Raw genomic sequence first — 14,072 nt, 5'->3', positions numbered from 1 at the left:
GAAATAACACTTCAAATTTTCGATCACGTCGGGGTCAACACTATAGATGTATGGTTGTACAGGCTATAACACTATTAAACTACCCAGTTTAAATTAGAATGTGACTTCAATGAATCTGACTAAAGAATTAAACTACAAATACAGACAAATTTGGCAGGCCAGCTGTAGGGAATTTTCGGTGATGCGCATTGCAGTTAGGCACGTGTTGTTGGTAAGGATGTTCAAACTCAGTGTTGCTAGTCCAACATTTCCCAATTACCCCCGCCAGAGCAAAAAATTACCCGCATTTCGTCAAAATTACCCTCAACAAACTAAAAATTCCCTAATCAACAAAAAATTCCCTATTCAACCAAGAATTCCCCACTTACTTTCCACTCCACATGTCGAAAAACATGAGAAAATATGAAAAATAATTTTCTTGTGGAAGATTATAAAGGTAAAAATAAAAAAACTGATTAATATTTTCATTTCCAATTACCCGGTTTTTACCCTCCATCTGCCATTAACCACAGCATTACCCGCTTTTTGGGTAATTACCCGCTTTTTGGCAACACTGTTCAAACTAGACTGCCTCAGCCTCATGGAAGGCAAAATATGCTATTCGAGGGAAAGGGAGGTGAAAGTTGCCAAAGTAGGAAAGAGAGGGGGAGTGTAAAGAGTGAGACAAAGAAGGAATGAATGCGAGTTGTGAGGGTTGGAAAGACAATGCAGGAGGTATATGCTTATAGTCTAACGGTCTTGAAAGGAGCTTGGACAATGGTAACAGATGAATAGAAATAAGGCAGTACAAGGTTACTAGCCTGCCAGGAATAAATGAATCTAGTTTTGAAAGTGATTTAGGAGAGGAGCTTGTTTCTACATATTTCATCAGTTCTGGTATGAAATATGAATATGCATGAATGACCAATAATTTATATCGAAAAATATGAACTTTTTTTAGTTGGGTATTATAAGAAAAATCTATAATCCTATCTCTTTTCCATGAGTACAACTACATAATGGAAGTACTCATTTTTAGCTTTTAGAAAACGTAGATTAATAATGGTGAAGCAAATTATAAAAATTGTGGAAAAATATTCTCCAAAATCAAAATACATTTCAGCGGATATTGCAGTGATTGATTGATTGAGTACTTTATTTATGTAGATTACAATATATACTGGCTTATACAATTATATACAATAGTTTACAATACAGCAAAATTATAGATGAATTTACAAAATATAAATTAAGAAAATAATATTATTAAGCTGTATATGATATGAAATAAAACAATTTGTAATAACTATATTATCAGAGAAAACCTAAGTAGAAACGTATACAAGAATGTTTTTGTTCCTAGAAGTGGTATCAGACCATTGAAATACTGTATAATAATAGAGAAATGATGCCAAGATAATGTCCATATCCATCATAATGAAGAAATCATGGATGATGCCAAGTTGAAATCAGTAAAATCAACCACAGAGGAAGAAGATTTACACGAAAATTTGAGTCCATATTTGTTCTGGAGACTTACAAGCGTTTCTATATTGATTCAATTAGAAATCATCGTTCAAATAAATCAAAGGAATATTATGCAACCTCATAAAGGCCATGATCTTATACTCAAACTTCTGCCATCAAATTATCATTATTCATAATAAGTTTCAGTTGTAGGTACAAATTTGCAAAAATTAAAGAAATAGTATTCAGAAAAATTAGGCACTATTAAAAACTGACTGAGCTTCTAAATCATCAGAAAGTTGATAGACTAGTTAGAGAATTAAAAAAATCCCATATCTACAAATTTAATGCTGCCAAGTTAACAACAGAAAATATAATGTTCTGAGGTTAAGCATAACCCCATTTGCCTTTCTAGGGTTAACGCGACCCCATGTTCACATAGATACTAACTCAACGTGCAGTCAAAAACGTTTAATTAATTCTTATATTATTCCAGCCTACTGAAATTCAAGCTTATTTATAAGTAAAGGAATCCTAATTACATGTGCATATCCATATCATAATCTCTAATAGTTAATTTGATTGGAAATTCTTATACTGGAAAACATTATTATACTTGATCGAATTTTCGAATATTTCATTATTGTTACAAAGGATGAATATATTTTTATGATGGCCATCAATTTCAATTGCGGAGTCGTTCTACACATGGCAAACATAAGGAACAACGTATAAGCGAGCAAGCGAGCATCCTCAACACAACGAAGAGAACAACTTCACACTGAGCCAGTTCCCCCTCTCATTCTCCTAACAGCATCTTACCAAATTCTCTTAGGACGGATCACCATCTTCTGATCTTGAAACTGGGAGAAGAAGGGAGAGATATAGTGGGCCCTATTTATACACGCCCTAATCCATGGGCAATGGATACGACTCACTTTAATCTCACTTCTTCTTTGGCTAAGCCTTATCCCAACCATTATGGGGTCAGCATTTCCCTCCTTCAGCCGTCTCCTCCACAAAATCCTGTCCATCTCCTCCCCGCATCACCATCCATTATCCCGTAAATCAGCCTCCACTCTGTCTCTCCACCTCATCCTTGGACTTCCTCGCACTCTTGTCCCACCCAGATCGAAATCCTGGGTGAATTTCACTACACACTGAGAATTTCCTTGAACAATTTTGGGACAAGGGACAGTTTTGGGCTGATGAGCTTGTAGTTCCTTCCTCAATCGTTTATATGATTCGTGTATGATTCAATATATAAATCGGCAGAGTTTGAGGCTCTCTTTAGGGTTCAAAAGAAAGCTTTGAAACGGGACTTTGGCCTATCTGATAGGTGATCTTTCAGATTCATATTTTCAAGGGATGTAGCCTTCCTTCAAGGAGAAAAAAAGCGAAATCGAGCGCTTCCTGGGGAGTGAAGACATCGTCCGATTTATTAAAGCTGGCAGAATTAGGTGGATGGGGCACTTGGTGAGAATGGGTGATGAAAGGATTGCCAAATATATATATGGGGGAAAGAATATACAATAGAAGAGGAAATGAAAGCCAAGGAAGAGGTGGACAGATGATGTAGAGCAGGATTTGAGAACGCTTGGAGTTCGAAACTGGAAAAGGCAGGCAGTGGATCCTAAAGACTCACTTTATGAAGAAAAGTCCTATTCTATATGGGAATAAAAATTGTCAACAGAGGATCCAGAAAAGTGCAACTCCTGGTCAATGCAAAAATAGCCTGAAATCTATTCTTTCAATGGCTATTCTTTATATATTCTTTCATTATGTACATGTATTGTTATGCCAAGTAGAAATAAACGAATTGAAATTGAAATGATTACATAGACTACATATATGTAGGGTAAAACCTATCTCAAAATGGGGGCATGGAACTGTCAAGAGAGAACAATAGGCCTCCTTCAACACCGGTGGACGCGTGGACGGTGTAATGGAAAACAATAACTGGCAACCCATTTCAATAGTCACAATAGGTCAGCTTCTGCCCCCCCCCCCCACCCCATTCAAAAAGAGTTCTAGTCACATAAGAAATATTCTCAATACCTACTTTAAAATCCAACGCTCTCATCCACAAAATTAAACTGAACTCAAATTGATTGTCTACCTACATCTCTGTTTACTATGCTGATTGATATTAATAGACAACCAACCATTTGATGAGTTGCTGGGTTTGGTTTTTACCACACGACGGGTATATTCTTTGATTTGCAATTGGATTGTACATAATAAAAAACTTATTATACATGCCTTCTCGGTTTAGATATTTGTCGCATCTTGAAAAACTTTGCAGGAGCTCTATGTTAAACCAAGAGTATAGACTAATAGTTGGAAATTGTAGGCTAACGTCGATGAACCTCTACAGACGACGGAAATGGAAATCCCCGAATGAAATTCACTAAATATTATGAGGAAAAACGCTTCATTGCACAAGGATCATCATAAATGTGCTAAATGTACCCACATTTCAAGCAGGTCTCATAGTTGTATTGCTTTATTCCAACTTTCCATGCCACCATTCAAACAGCTTTTACCCATATTAAAGTAGCCTACCTATAGAAATAGTACCTTAATAATCAAGTTGATAATTAAATTGTAAAATCTAATACTTGAATGTTCGTCCGAACAAAATAGCCTAATAAAAAAATACCATAAGTTATTCACGAATCACCAGTTAAGAGGTTAGGTTACACATTGGGTACACAGGTTAGAGGTTAGAAACACCTTTAGGCTATGCTATTGTTCTAAAAATGATATCTAATTATTGATATTAATCGAACTTGGTAGCTTACTTGCCTATCTGTTTTCCACGGGAACACACAGTTTAATATAAGTTGCAACAGGTAACTTAGAATAGCTAACAGTCTATATCAAAAAATGCTATGCGCGAACTAAACGATTCCAAGAACAGTTCGCGCAGCTAGTGCACTAGGTTCCTATCTTCACCGTTAGATAGCGCTTGGTTTGAAGGTTAATTCAATGGTTTAATTGAATAAATTTTTTTTAATATAATTTGAGAATTTATTAACAATTAATAATTCAGCTAGTTGAAAATTTTCCATTTTTTTAAATATTTATTTTGTCAAAATGACATGGATAATCTTCAAGTTGAAAATTCTCAGCAAAAAAATAAGACTGTGGACGGAATCGAACCCCCAACCACATTAACCTTTCGTTTACCAGTTCACCATTCAAAGCCCATTCAAAGCCGTCAGTGGGCTTCGAGACTGTTATAATATCAGCCGGAACCGGGACCGAGAATTTAACAAGCACATCTAATGAACACATAAAAATACCAGCTTTCATAGAACCACAATAATGAAAATGACGACATTGGAGTATTTTCATTTTCACACTGGTAGTAACCAATTTTATTGTTCCAAGAGTTTTACGATACAAATGTAACCAAATTATGTTATCCTTAATAATTAAATTCAAATGAAACAAAGTATATAAACTTTCATAGAATGGTACAAATTATTACTTGAAGCCAAAATAAACTAGTAAACCTAAAATTCAGTTTAGCAACATTAATTTCATCAGATACTTACAGAGAAGCACTTTCCAGAGAAGATATAATATATTATCATCTATTCCATCCCGAAATTCATTCAGCATAGAGTAGAATAAGTAGAATAACATTTTAATGATCACAGAATATTTACCAATGGATATTAAATTTTTTGGTTCTATATTTGATGAGTTATATTGACTATATTTAGGTGTGTATTAGTGGTACCGGGATTGACAGTGAATGATCCCGGTATTATTAGGGGTATCAGAATTGGATTGGAATCCCGAGATCGGGATCCTGGGTTTAACAGCTCTATTTGAGAGCCAACACAAGCCTTGAAGGATCATGCTGACTGGCAGCTGAAGCAAAAATGTACGTGAATTTCATTAATCTGAATATTTTCATTATAACGTGGACCTCACTATAGTGAGAACGTTTCAGCTAACTTTTTACATAGCTGTAGTGGTTACCTTATCGGAGTCGCTGAACTGCCAGTATGGCAGCCTATAAGCTTCCACAGTCGGAGCGCTTTGTCCTGATCAAAGATGGCTTCCACTGCAGTATCACCGCCCCATGACGCTCCAAGTTGAAACTCCAGTAGCACCATGTTGGTGTGCCGATAGGTAATCACTCACGCATACAGCAGGTGTGCTCCTTGGAGGTGTGGCGTCGCGGCCACAACCTTGTCTCTCAGTCACCATCTGCGCAGTCGCACTGTCTCCCAGCTTGTAGTACTCTTGCCGTCGTCTCCTGAAGGCTCCTGCAATACAATACAAGCGGTCTACCTGGTTTAAGGTTGTAGAGCACAGAATTATGCCCACATGGATTTTGAATTATTCATTAAAATTTTGAAATTCAATGGCGGGAGTGAATTTTTCCGTCCGATGGCTGGATAAAGGTAGGCGCAAACAGATCGTCATCGGACGGACGGAACGCATGGGACGGATCGGTCGATTAGATTTGATGCATTGTTTTCAATTGGAGTGCGCATACCTATACGATGCGGATAGAAATGCATCAAATCTAATCGTCCGATGCGTGCCGACCGTCCGATGACGATCTGTGTGCGCCTACCTTAAGGCGGAAATAGCTGAAAACTAGAAAATTAACAAAAAATCATGTATTTAGCTTGAGGAAATTTTGCATGAAAAAAATGTATCTGAACAATATAAATTATTTCATTCTACAGTTTCATTCTTTTTATTAAAATTAGTCTTACTTAGTAACGAAAGGGAAGAGAAGATCGTAGATAAAATAATTATCAATATTCTAAATTTTCTTATACTATATTCTCTTGCTACAAAAACATTGTTTAGTAACTCTGATCTGCACAAGGCATCTGGCCCATGCAGACTATTTTCATATTATTATTTGTGCTCATTTCCTTAAATATATGTTTCTCATCGTTTTCCTTGAAACCTTAGCCACATTGAGATTTATATACTTAAATTAAAAATTTAAAACAACACTTTTATCTTATTTTTGACACTTCAAAATGTATTTTCAATTTATATATGGTATTTTAGGTTCTAGGATGATGTTGTAATACAATGGTTATTAAGTTTTTTTATATTACAATAAATGAGCACAGCATGTTTTATTTTTATTTAATTTTTTTGAAATAATGAAACCTTGTCTGTCTGTCTATATTAAAGAATCAATACTACAATATATTTTGCAAGCACATCCATGTCTATATTGATCATGTATGTGCAAGCACACACTTGTCTATTATTATAACTTATTATAACTACTATTGTACGTATTGAAAACGTGTGTATGCAAGTGGTCTAAAATTTGATTTTTATGAATAATGATGTACTAAAAGCACTCACCCACACCAGATGACAGATTGATAGCTTCATCAGTGGCACTGAAAGCTTCGCAACTCAGCTTGCTCTTGTAATTAGGTGACGGGAACTGAAGATTGTCATTCAGCACGTCGAGGTACATACTCCACATTTCCATTGTCTCAAGGTAAATACTCCAGATTTTCTCTCGTCACCGTTGTGTCGTACACACTGACGCAGTTGCTGTGAATTACAAAATTGTTATTCATTCATTAATTTAGGTATATGATAAAATTGGATAATTTATTGGAATATGAAATCTCTCTGTTTTCAATATTTGCAGTTTCAGAATCTTCAGGGTATTTCAATAATTTCCACTACACATATCTTCACATTATGGATACCATTATAATTTTTATTTGCTAGTAATAGGATAAACAAATATTTCACTCGAACCAGTTTAGAGAATTATTTTAAAAACTTATATTGCTTCTAGTTTGGTGACCTGTTAGCTATTTCACTCTCATAAGCACAAGTCTAGAGCTCACGTGGGCATCACGCTCTGCAGGAACCAAATCCTCTCTAGTTGTCAAGTAGTTTCCCTCAAAAACATCCTGGTCAATTCTCAGGGTCAGAAATAATGTTTTATTTATTAGGTTAGCAAAAACAATACAACGATCGGAAAGAAAAAACAGGCTATTGCCCAAAACTTCTTCAACTTCCTAATTTAGTTTGAAATTGTCCTAATATTATACATAGGTTATGTCCATTTCAATTTCTACACCAGATCACAATCTGAAAATGTAAATTAGAATAAAACAAACAATTTTCGATTGGATAAATTGATAATAAAACTTTCGCAAATGTTTTGTGGGTCAGGCTCAGGCGGCCCCATTCTTTTGAGCCTCTAATAATTGTTATTTCTGGGCATTCTGGAGCTATCAGTGAGTACCTATAGAATTCTAAAGAACTACTGTACTCTGTACAAAATAAATTTTCTGATTTGGGAGGGACATGGGCAGCAGAGAAGGCATTCAGAGGTAGGGATAAAACGGCGGCGAAGTTGCCGTTCTGCACCGGCCAGCATTCTCTAATTCCTCGTGAGTAATCAAGCGCTCATGTTAAACTTACAGAGTTTCCTGTCTAGAAGCCTTCACTCGACTGACTCTAATCGACAAATTGGCAACTGCGCTTTTACCTACAACTCTATCCATCACAGTAACTGGCTGATCTCCCTCCATTTCTCTGCGCCGCATATTCCTCCAAGTCAAAAGTTATTTTGTACGGAGTACTCTGTACAGAATTACTTCTTACTTGGGATGGACATGCGCAGCAGAGAAAGCATACAGCGGGAGGGATACAGAGGCGCGATGTTGCCGTTTTGAAGCGGCCAGCGTTCTCCAACTTATGGTGACTGTTCATGTGCTTATGCTACACATGCCAAGTTTCCTGTCTGAAAGCAGTCAGACGACTGACAAATTGGCAACTGCTCTTCTACCTATGACTCTATCCATCACTGTAATTGGCTGATCTCCCACCATTCCTCTGCGCTGCATATTCCTTCAAGTCAGAAGTAATTTTGTACAGACTATACCTAACCATGAATTTTCAATAATTTCAATATTTTAAGGTATAATATTCTTAGCACTTACGATACGATTTTGTTCTGCAGATTGGTGGTGAATTTGTAGGGCTTAGCGCGTCCCAACAGTTGAGCCATCAATTGCACGTTGTGAATCATCCTCGTAGATAGCGCATGTCGAGCTTGTAGATCGAATCATCTGGATTGGGCATAGATTTTTATCTGGAATCAATAATTGATATAACTGTTTGGGTGGCTCGTTGGAGTAAGTGATAACGTATAATAATCAAGAGAACCCGAGTACGAATCTCGACTGGGGCAAAAGTTTTTCAACACAGCACAATCACATAGATACGGCCACCCCGTCTTTCGGAAGAGGCGATAACAACTGTCCGTCCCGACTACCTAAAAAGTAGTCGTAATCTCTCATCATCATCCATCTCACTCATTACCCACGCACAAGCTTATATGAACTCATGTGGACATCACCCTCAGTATTTACATCGAAGTTTGACAGTGCAGAAGGAGTGAATGTTGTGTTTGGATCTCACACCTCATGTATACTACACTACAGAGGGTGACCGGAACTTTGGGACCATGCATTTTGCTAACAACTGGGAAAAAGAGGTTTTTGCAACCAAGTCTGGGGTCTCCACCTGCGAGGTGATTAGCAAGCCATATTCGGTCCTATCGACAGGTTCACACGATTCTGTCATTGAATGAGCACCATTCACAGATTCATTTTTATGTAATTTTAAATAACCCAAACTGGTTAAAACACACAAACCGGCAAAGTCCAACTCAAGGCGGTGGTCGCGGAATACATTATACAAATGATAAAAGTCCAACGGTCGCAGAATACATTATGCATTATAACTTACATGATACACAAATGCGTCACGGAAGATACGTGGCGTGGCGTGACAGGTGACGAAACGAACAGTGTTATTCTAAATAACAAAAATAACTAAACACTAAATAACACTTCAAATTTTCGATCATATTGGGGTCACCACTATAGATGTATGGTTGTATAGGTGATAACACTATTAAACTACCCAGTTTAAATTAGAATGTGACGTCAATGAATCTGACTAAAGAAATTAAACTACAAATACAGACAAATTTGGCAGGCCAGCTGTATGAAATTTTCGGTGATGCGCGTAGCAGACACATGTTCTTGGTAAGAATGTTCAAACTAGACTGCCACCCCTCGTGGAAGGCATAATATGCTATTCGAGGGAAAGGGAGGTGAAAGTTGCCAACATAGGAAAGAGAGGGGAAGTGTGAAGAGTGAGACTAAGAAGGAATGAATGCGAGTTGTGAGGGTTGGAAAGACAATGCAGGAGGTATACCGTATGCTTATAGTCTAACGGTCTTGAAAGGAGCTTGGACACCGGTAACAGAATGAATAGAAATAAGGCAGTACAAGGTTACTAGCCTGCCAGGAATCAATGTATCAATATAAATGAATCCAGTTTTGAAAGTGATTTTAGTGAAATTATTTCAGTAAGAAGCTTGTTTCTACATATTTCATCAGTTCTTGTATGAAATATGAATATGCATGAGTGACCAATAATTTTCATCTATAAATATGAACTTTTTTAGTTGGGTATTTTAAGAAAAATCTATAATCCTATCTCTTATGCATGAGTACAACTACCGTACCGTACATAATGAAAATACTCATTTTTGTCTTTGAGAAAACATAGGTGAATAATGGTAAACCAAGAATAGAATAAAAAAATAGAATAAAAAATATTCTCCAAAACCAATACATTTAAGCAGATGAAATTGCAATGTTCAGAGAAAACCCAAGTAGAAACTTATACAATAATGTTTTTGTTACTAAAAATGGTATCAGAGCATTGAAATACTGTATAATAATAAAGAAATGATCTGTAGAAAAAATTTTTGAAATTTATAGGAATTAAAAGGAGAAATAAGCTGGGGTTTACCAGCAGTGTTATATTAGTGTATCATTGTTATAGGGGTTTTATATTCAAAGGTGAGTTCTAGATTCTGCCATAGCCATAATTTATTGATGTGTGATTAAGCTGGTAGTTCGATTTCGGAGTTGGCCTGTTGAGATGGCTAAAAGAAAAAAAAAACAAAGAATTACCTTTGCATGTTGTATAGAATCATCATAGATGATGCCAAGTTGAAAACAGTAAAATCAACTACAGAGGAAGAAGATTTACACGAAAATTTGAGTCCATATTTGTTCTGGAGTTTTACAAGCGTTTCTATATTGATTCAATTAGAAATCATCGTTCAAATAAATTAAAGGAATATTATGCAACCTTATAAAGGCCATGATCTTATACTCAAACTTCTGCCATCAAATTATCAATATCCATAAAAAAATCAAGTTGTAGGATGTAGGTACAAATTTGCATTAAAGAAATAGTATTCAGAAAAATTATGTAGTATTAAAAACTATATTTTCATCTCTTTTCTGTATAGGGCTACTTGTAATATAAATATAAAGAAAATAAAAATCTCAGTACCCTTTTTTTGAAATATTTTATCACAACATGTTTCGGACATTTATGCCATTTTAAAGAAAAAGTGATCACTTGAAAATGGCATAAATGTCCGAAACATGTTGTGATAAAATATTTCAAAAAAAGGGTACTGAGATTTTTATTTTCTTTATATTTATATTAAAAACTACTATGAGAAGAACGTGTAAAATTGAAAAGTAGCATTCTGTAGATGCCATCAAATTATCAATATCCATAAAAAAGTTCAAGTTGTAGGATGTAGATACAAATTTGCATTAAAGAAATAGTATTCAGAACAATTATGTAGTATTAAAAACTACTATGAGAAGAACGTGTAAAATTGAAAAGTAGCATTCCGTAGATGCCTGAAAATGAATTCTTATTCTACAATGAAATTTCCGAAAGAAAAAATCATTCCCAAAATAATAATAAAATATCTGACTTGAACGGTATGAGCATTATTACATGTTTCGGTCTTTGTTATAGCCTTCATCAAATTTACAATATCTCATGCACAATTTTGAGACTACTTTTTCTTTGTCTCCCAAAATCTCTCACCTGTTGAATTCTAAAAAATAATTTAGACAGGGAAGCTCCCGATTGGCATCTAGTCAATGTGTTCTTTCCATTCAATTAGAAATTTACTAACACCCTATACCTCAACCATAAGCTCCTCACAAACGTCCTCATTTAAGAGTAGAAATAGGATCCAAATTTGTTCATCTCTTCACAAAAAAAAAAATACTCCATGTAATTCTATAGAGTTAGGTTCTATGGATGAGTGGTATACTGCTTGTGGAGTGGTAGCTTGCATAAAAAATAGTGAGAAAAATACTAAAAGCTATTTTTAATTATGTTTGTCTTCAATTATATCAAAGAAATAAGGTACATGTGAAAATGATGTCTGGAGAATATAATATAATGCTGAGTCGGATGCACTCAACAAGGGCAGGACATAGTGAAATTTGTAAAGTGTCAGAGATTAATGTGGCTGGGATTTTTGGCAAGGGATTTTTCACCCACTTCTTACAGCTTCTAAATTAGCAGAAAATTGATAGAATAGTTAGAGAATTCTAAAAATCCCATATCCACAAATTTACAGCAGCCACGTTAACAACAGAAAATATAATGGTCTATGGTTACGCGTTACCCCTTTGCCTTTCTAGGGTTAACGCGACATTATGTTAGCCTGGTATCATATTATTCCAGCTTACTGAAATTCTTGCTTATTCATAAACATAAAAGTCTTAATTACATAAGTGCATAACCATATCATGATCCCTAATGGATAGTTTGATTAGAAATTCTTATACTAGAAAACATAATATATTTTGATGGAATTTTCGAATATCACATTATTGTTACAAAGAATGAATGATTCTTTATTATGGCCATCTATATAAATTTCTGAGTCGTAACACACACATGGTCACATGGCAACAAAACAAGTACTGAGATACGGACCAAAGAACGCCGGTGGTGGAGTGTATCAAAAGGGAACAACGTATAAGCGAGCATCCTCACACAACTTCACACTGAACTAGTTCCCTGGTTCATTAACTCTCATTCTCTTAACAGCATTTTACCAAATCCTCTCAAGACTGATCACCATCTTCTGATCTTGTGACTGGGAGAAGAAAATAGTGAAATAGAATACGTAAGAAGCGACACGCCCTAATCCGTGGGCAATGGATACGACTCACTTTAATCTCACTTCTTCTTCTTCTTTGGCCAGGGGTGCCTACAGGGGGGGGGGACATGACGCCAGCGGCATCATAATATATTATACATTTTTGGGGGGGATTAATTTTAACCTAGAGAACCGATTCTCTCTAATAATTTTTATTTTATTCATTCTTTTATTATTATTTGTATTTATTCATTCTTTTATTCATTCTTTTATTCATTACTGCTTTGTATTTCCCAACGATGTAAATGATGAGTTCCTACTGAAATAAATTACTTATGATCAGTGTAAGCGCCAGCTTACTGGTTTTTGGAAATCGTATCAGGAATTTTAATTTGAGGATTTTCCCGCACTTGGATTAGCTGACAGGCTTTCAACTTGTCAATCGGCAATATTGTCAATATGGATCAACTAGGTCGACATCAAACAGTCAGATTGAATATTCGCGAGTGTATCGTTTCAGTACATGTGCATAAACGCGAGAACATTCATCTCCTACAAGAACATCTAGGGCCGGTTTCCGAGCTCGGGATTTAGCTAAGTTCTAGACTTTAAACAGCTGGAGTCAGAAAATTGGCTTTCCAAAACGGGGCGTAGTCGAAGTAAATAATTGTAGCAAAATAAATCTTTATTTTCTGATCTCTATAATTGGAGACGTTTCTCCTAGACGAAATGAAACATTCCTAAATAATTCAAAATAGCTGAAGCTTTACACTATATTCTCTTTATTTTATCTTGTGTTCAATTTCCTAGTTTTTCGAAATTCAATTAAAATGTGACTTTGACTATGACTAAGACTACGCCCCGTTTTGGAAAGCCAATTTTCTTAGTGAAGCTGTTCAAAGTCTAGAACTTAGCTAAATCCCGAGCTCGGAAACCGGCCCCTAGTGTTATCCTCGCCAAGAAAAAGACTGAACTACAGCATCCTTGCAAGCAGCAAGCAGTCTCCTCACCTTCCAGCACCGGGTCCAAGAGGGATTCTAACCAGATGCTCGGCTACAGTGAGAATAACAGTTCCAGTTGGGAAAATAAGGTACCAGTAAACCGGGGTGACTTTGTCCCAATGTTGGGGAGTTGACATTTTAAACAGATTGCAATCAATACTTAAGTTGCAACAAATCTCTTGCAATATTTTTTATTGCACTCTGCAATGTTTTAAGAGTATTTTTCATTTTAAAAAGTTAGTATTTTTCTCAACTTCAACAGAGATATATTTCTTTGAAAATAAGAGACAAAGTCAATCAGGGATTGGGGTGACTTTGTCTCACTTTGAAAAATATATGGAAAAAAGTTAATTTTCAAGAGTTATACAAAGTGAAACCAACTGTTAACCTTTAAAATGAACAATGGAATAAAAAACAAAGGAATTCCACTTCAAAAAATCACAAATTATTTATTGAAAAATATTTCAGTTTCTGCTGCCTAAAAATATTATGGCATGATAGCTCCAACTGCAGAATCAGCAAGAAATGAATATTGGGAACGTATTAATTTTAAGCAAGGTGAATATTTTGTTTTATTTTCAATGATATTA

At 35.6% G+C, this 14,072-nt stretch overlaps 1 protein-coding gene across 1 annotated transcript in view; it reads right to left on the bottom strand.

The window, feature by feature from the left end:
- The window catches only part of LOC120354847, a 37,333-nt gene extending 28,797 nt beyond the window's left edge, over nucleotides 1-8,536 (bottom strand). Inside the window, exons 1-3 of the mRNA XM_039442768.1 lie at nucleotides 8,415-8,536; nucleotides 6,808-7,005; nucleotides 5,443-5,732 (exon numbers count right to left, since the gene is read on the bottom strand). Of these exons, the coding sequence (XP_039298702.1) occupies nucleotides 5,443-5,579 (137 nt within the window). The 5' untranslated portion in view covers nucleotides 5,580-5,732; nucleotides 6,808-7,005; nucleotides 8,415-8,536. The remainder of the gene's footprint in view (nucleotides 1-5,442; nucleotides 5,733-6,807; nucleotides 7,006-8,414) is intronic.
- Nucleotides 8,537-14,072: the final 5,536 nt, after the last annotated feature.

Source organism: Nilaparvata lugens, chromosome X, assembly GCF_014356525.2.
Source record: "Nilaparvata lugens isolate BPH chromosome X, ASM1435652v1, whole genome shotgun sequence".
In the NCBI taxonomy this organism is placed as follows: Eukaryota; Metazoa; Arthropoda; class Insecta; order Hemiptera; family Delphacidae; genus Nilaparvata; species Nilaparvata lugens.
Note: the sequence above shows the minus strand (reverse complement) of the source record. Positions and strands in the feature narration are given on the sequence as shown.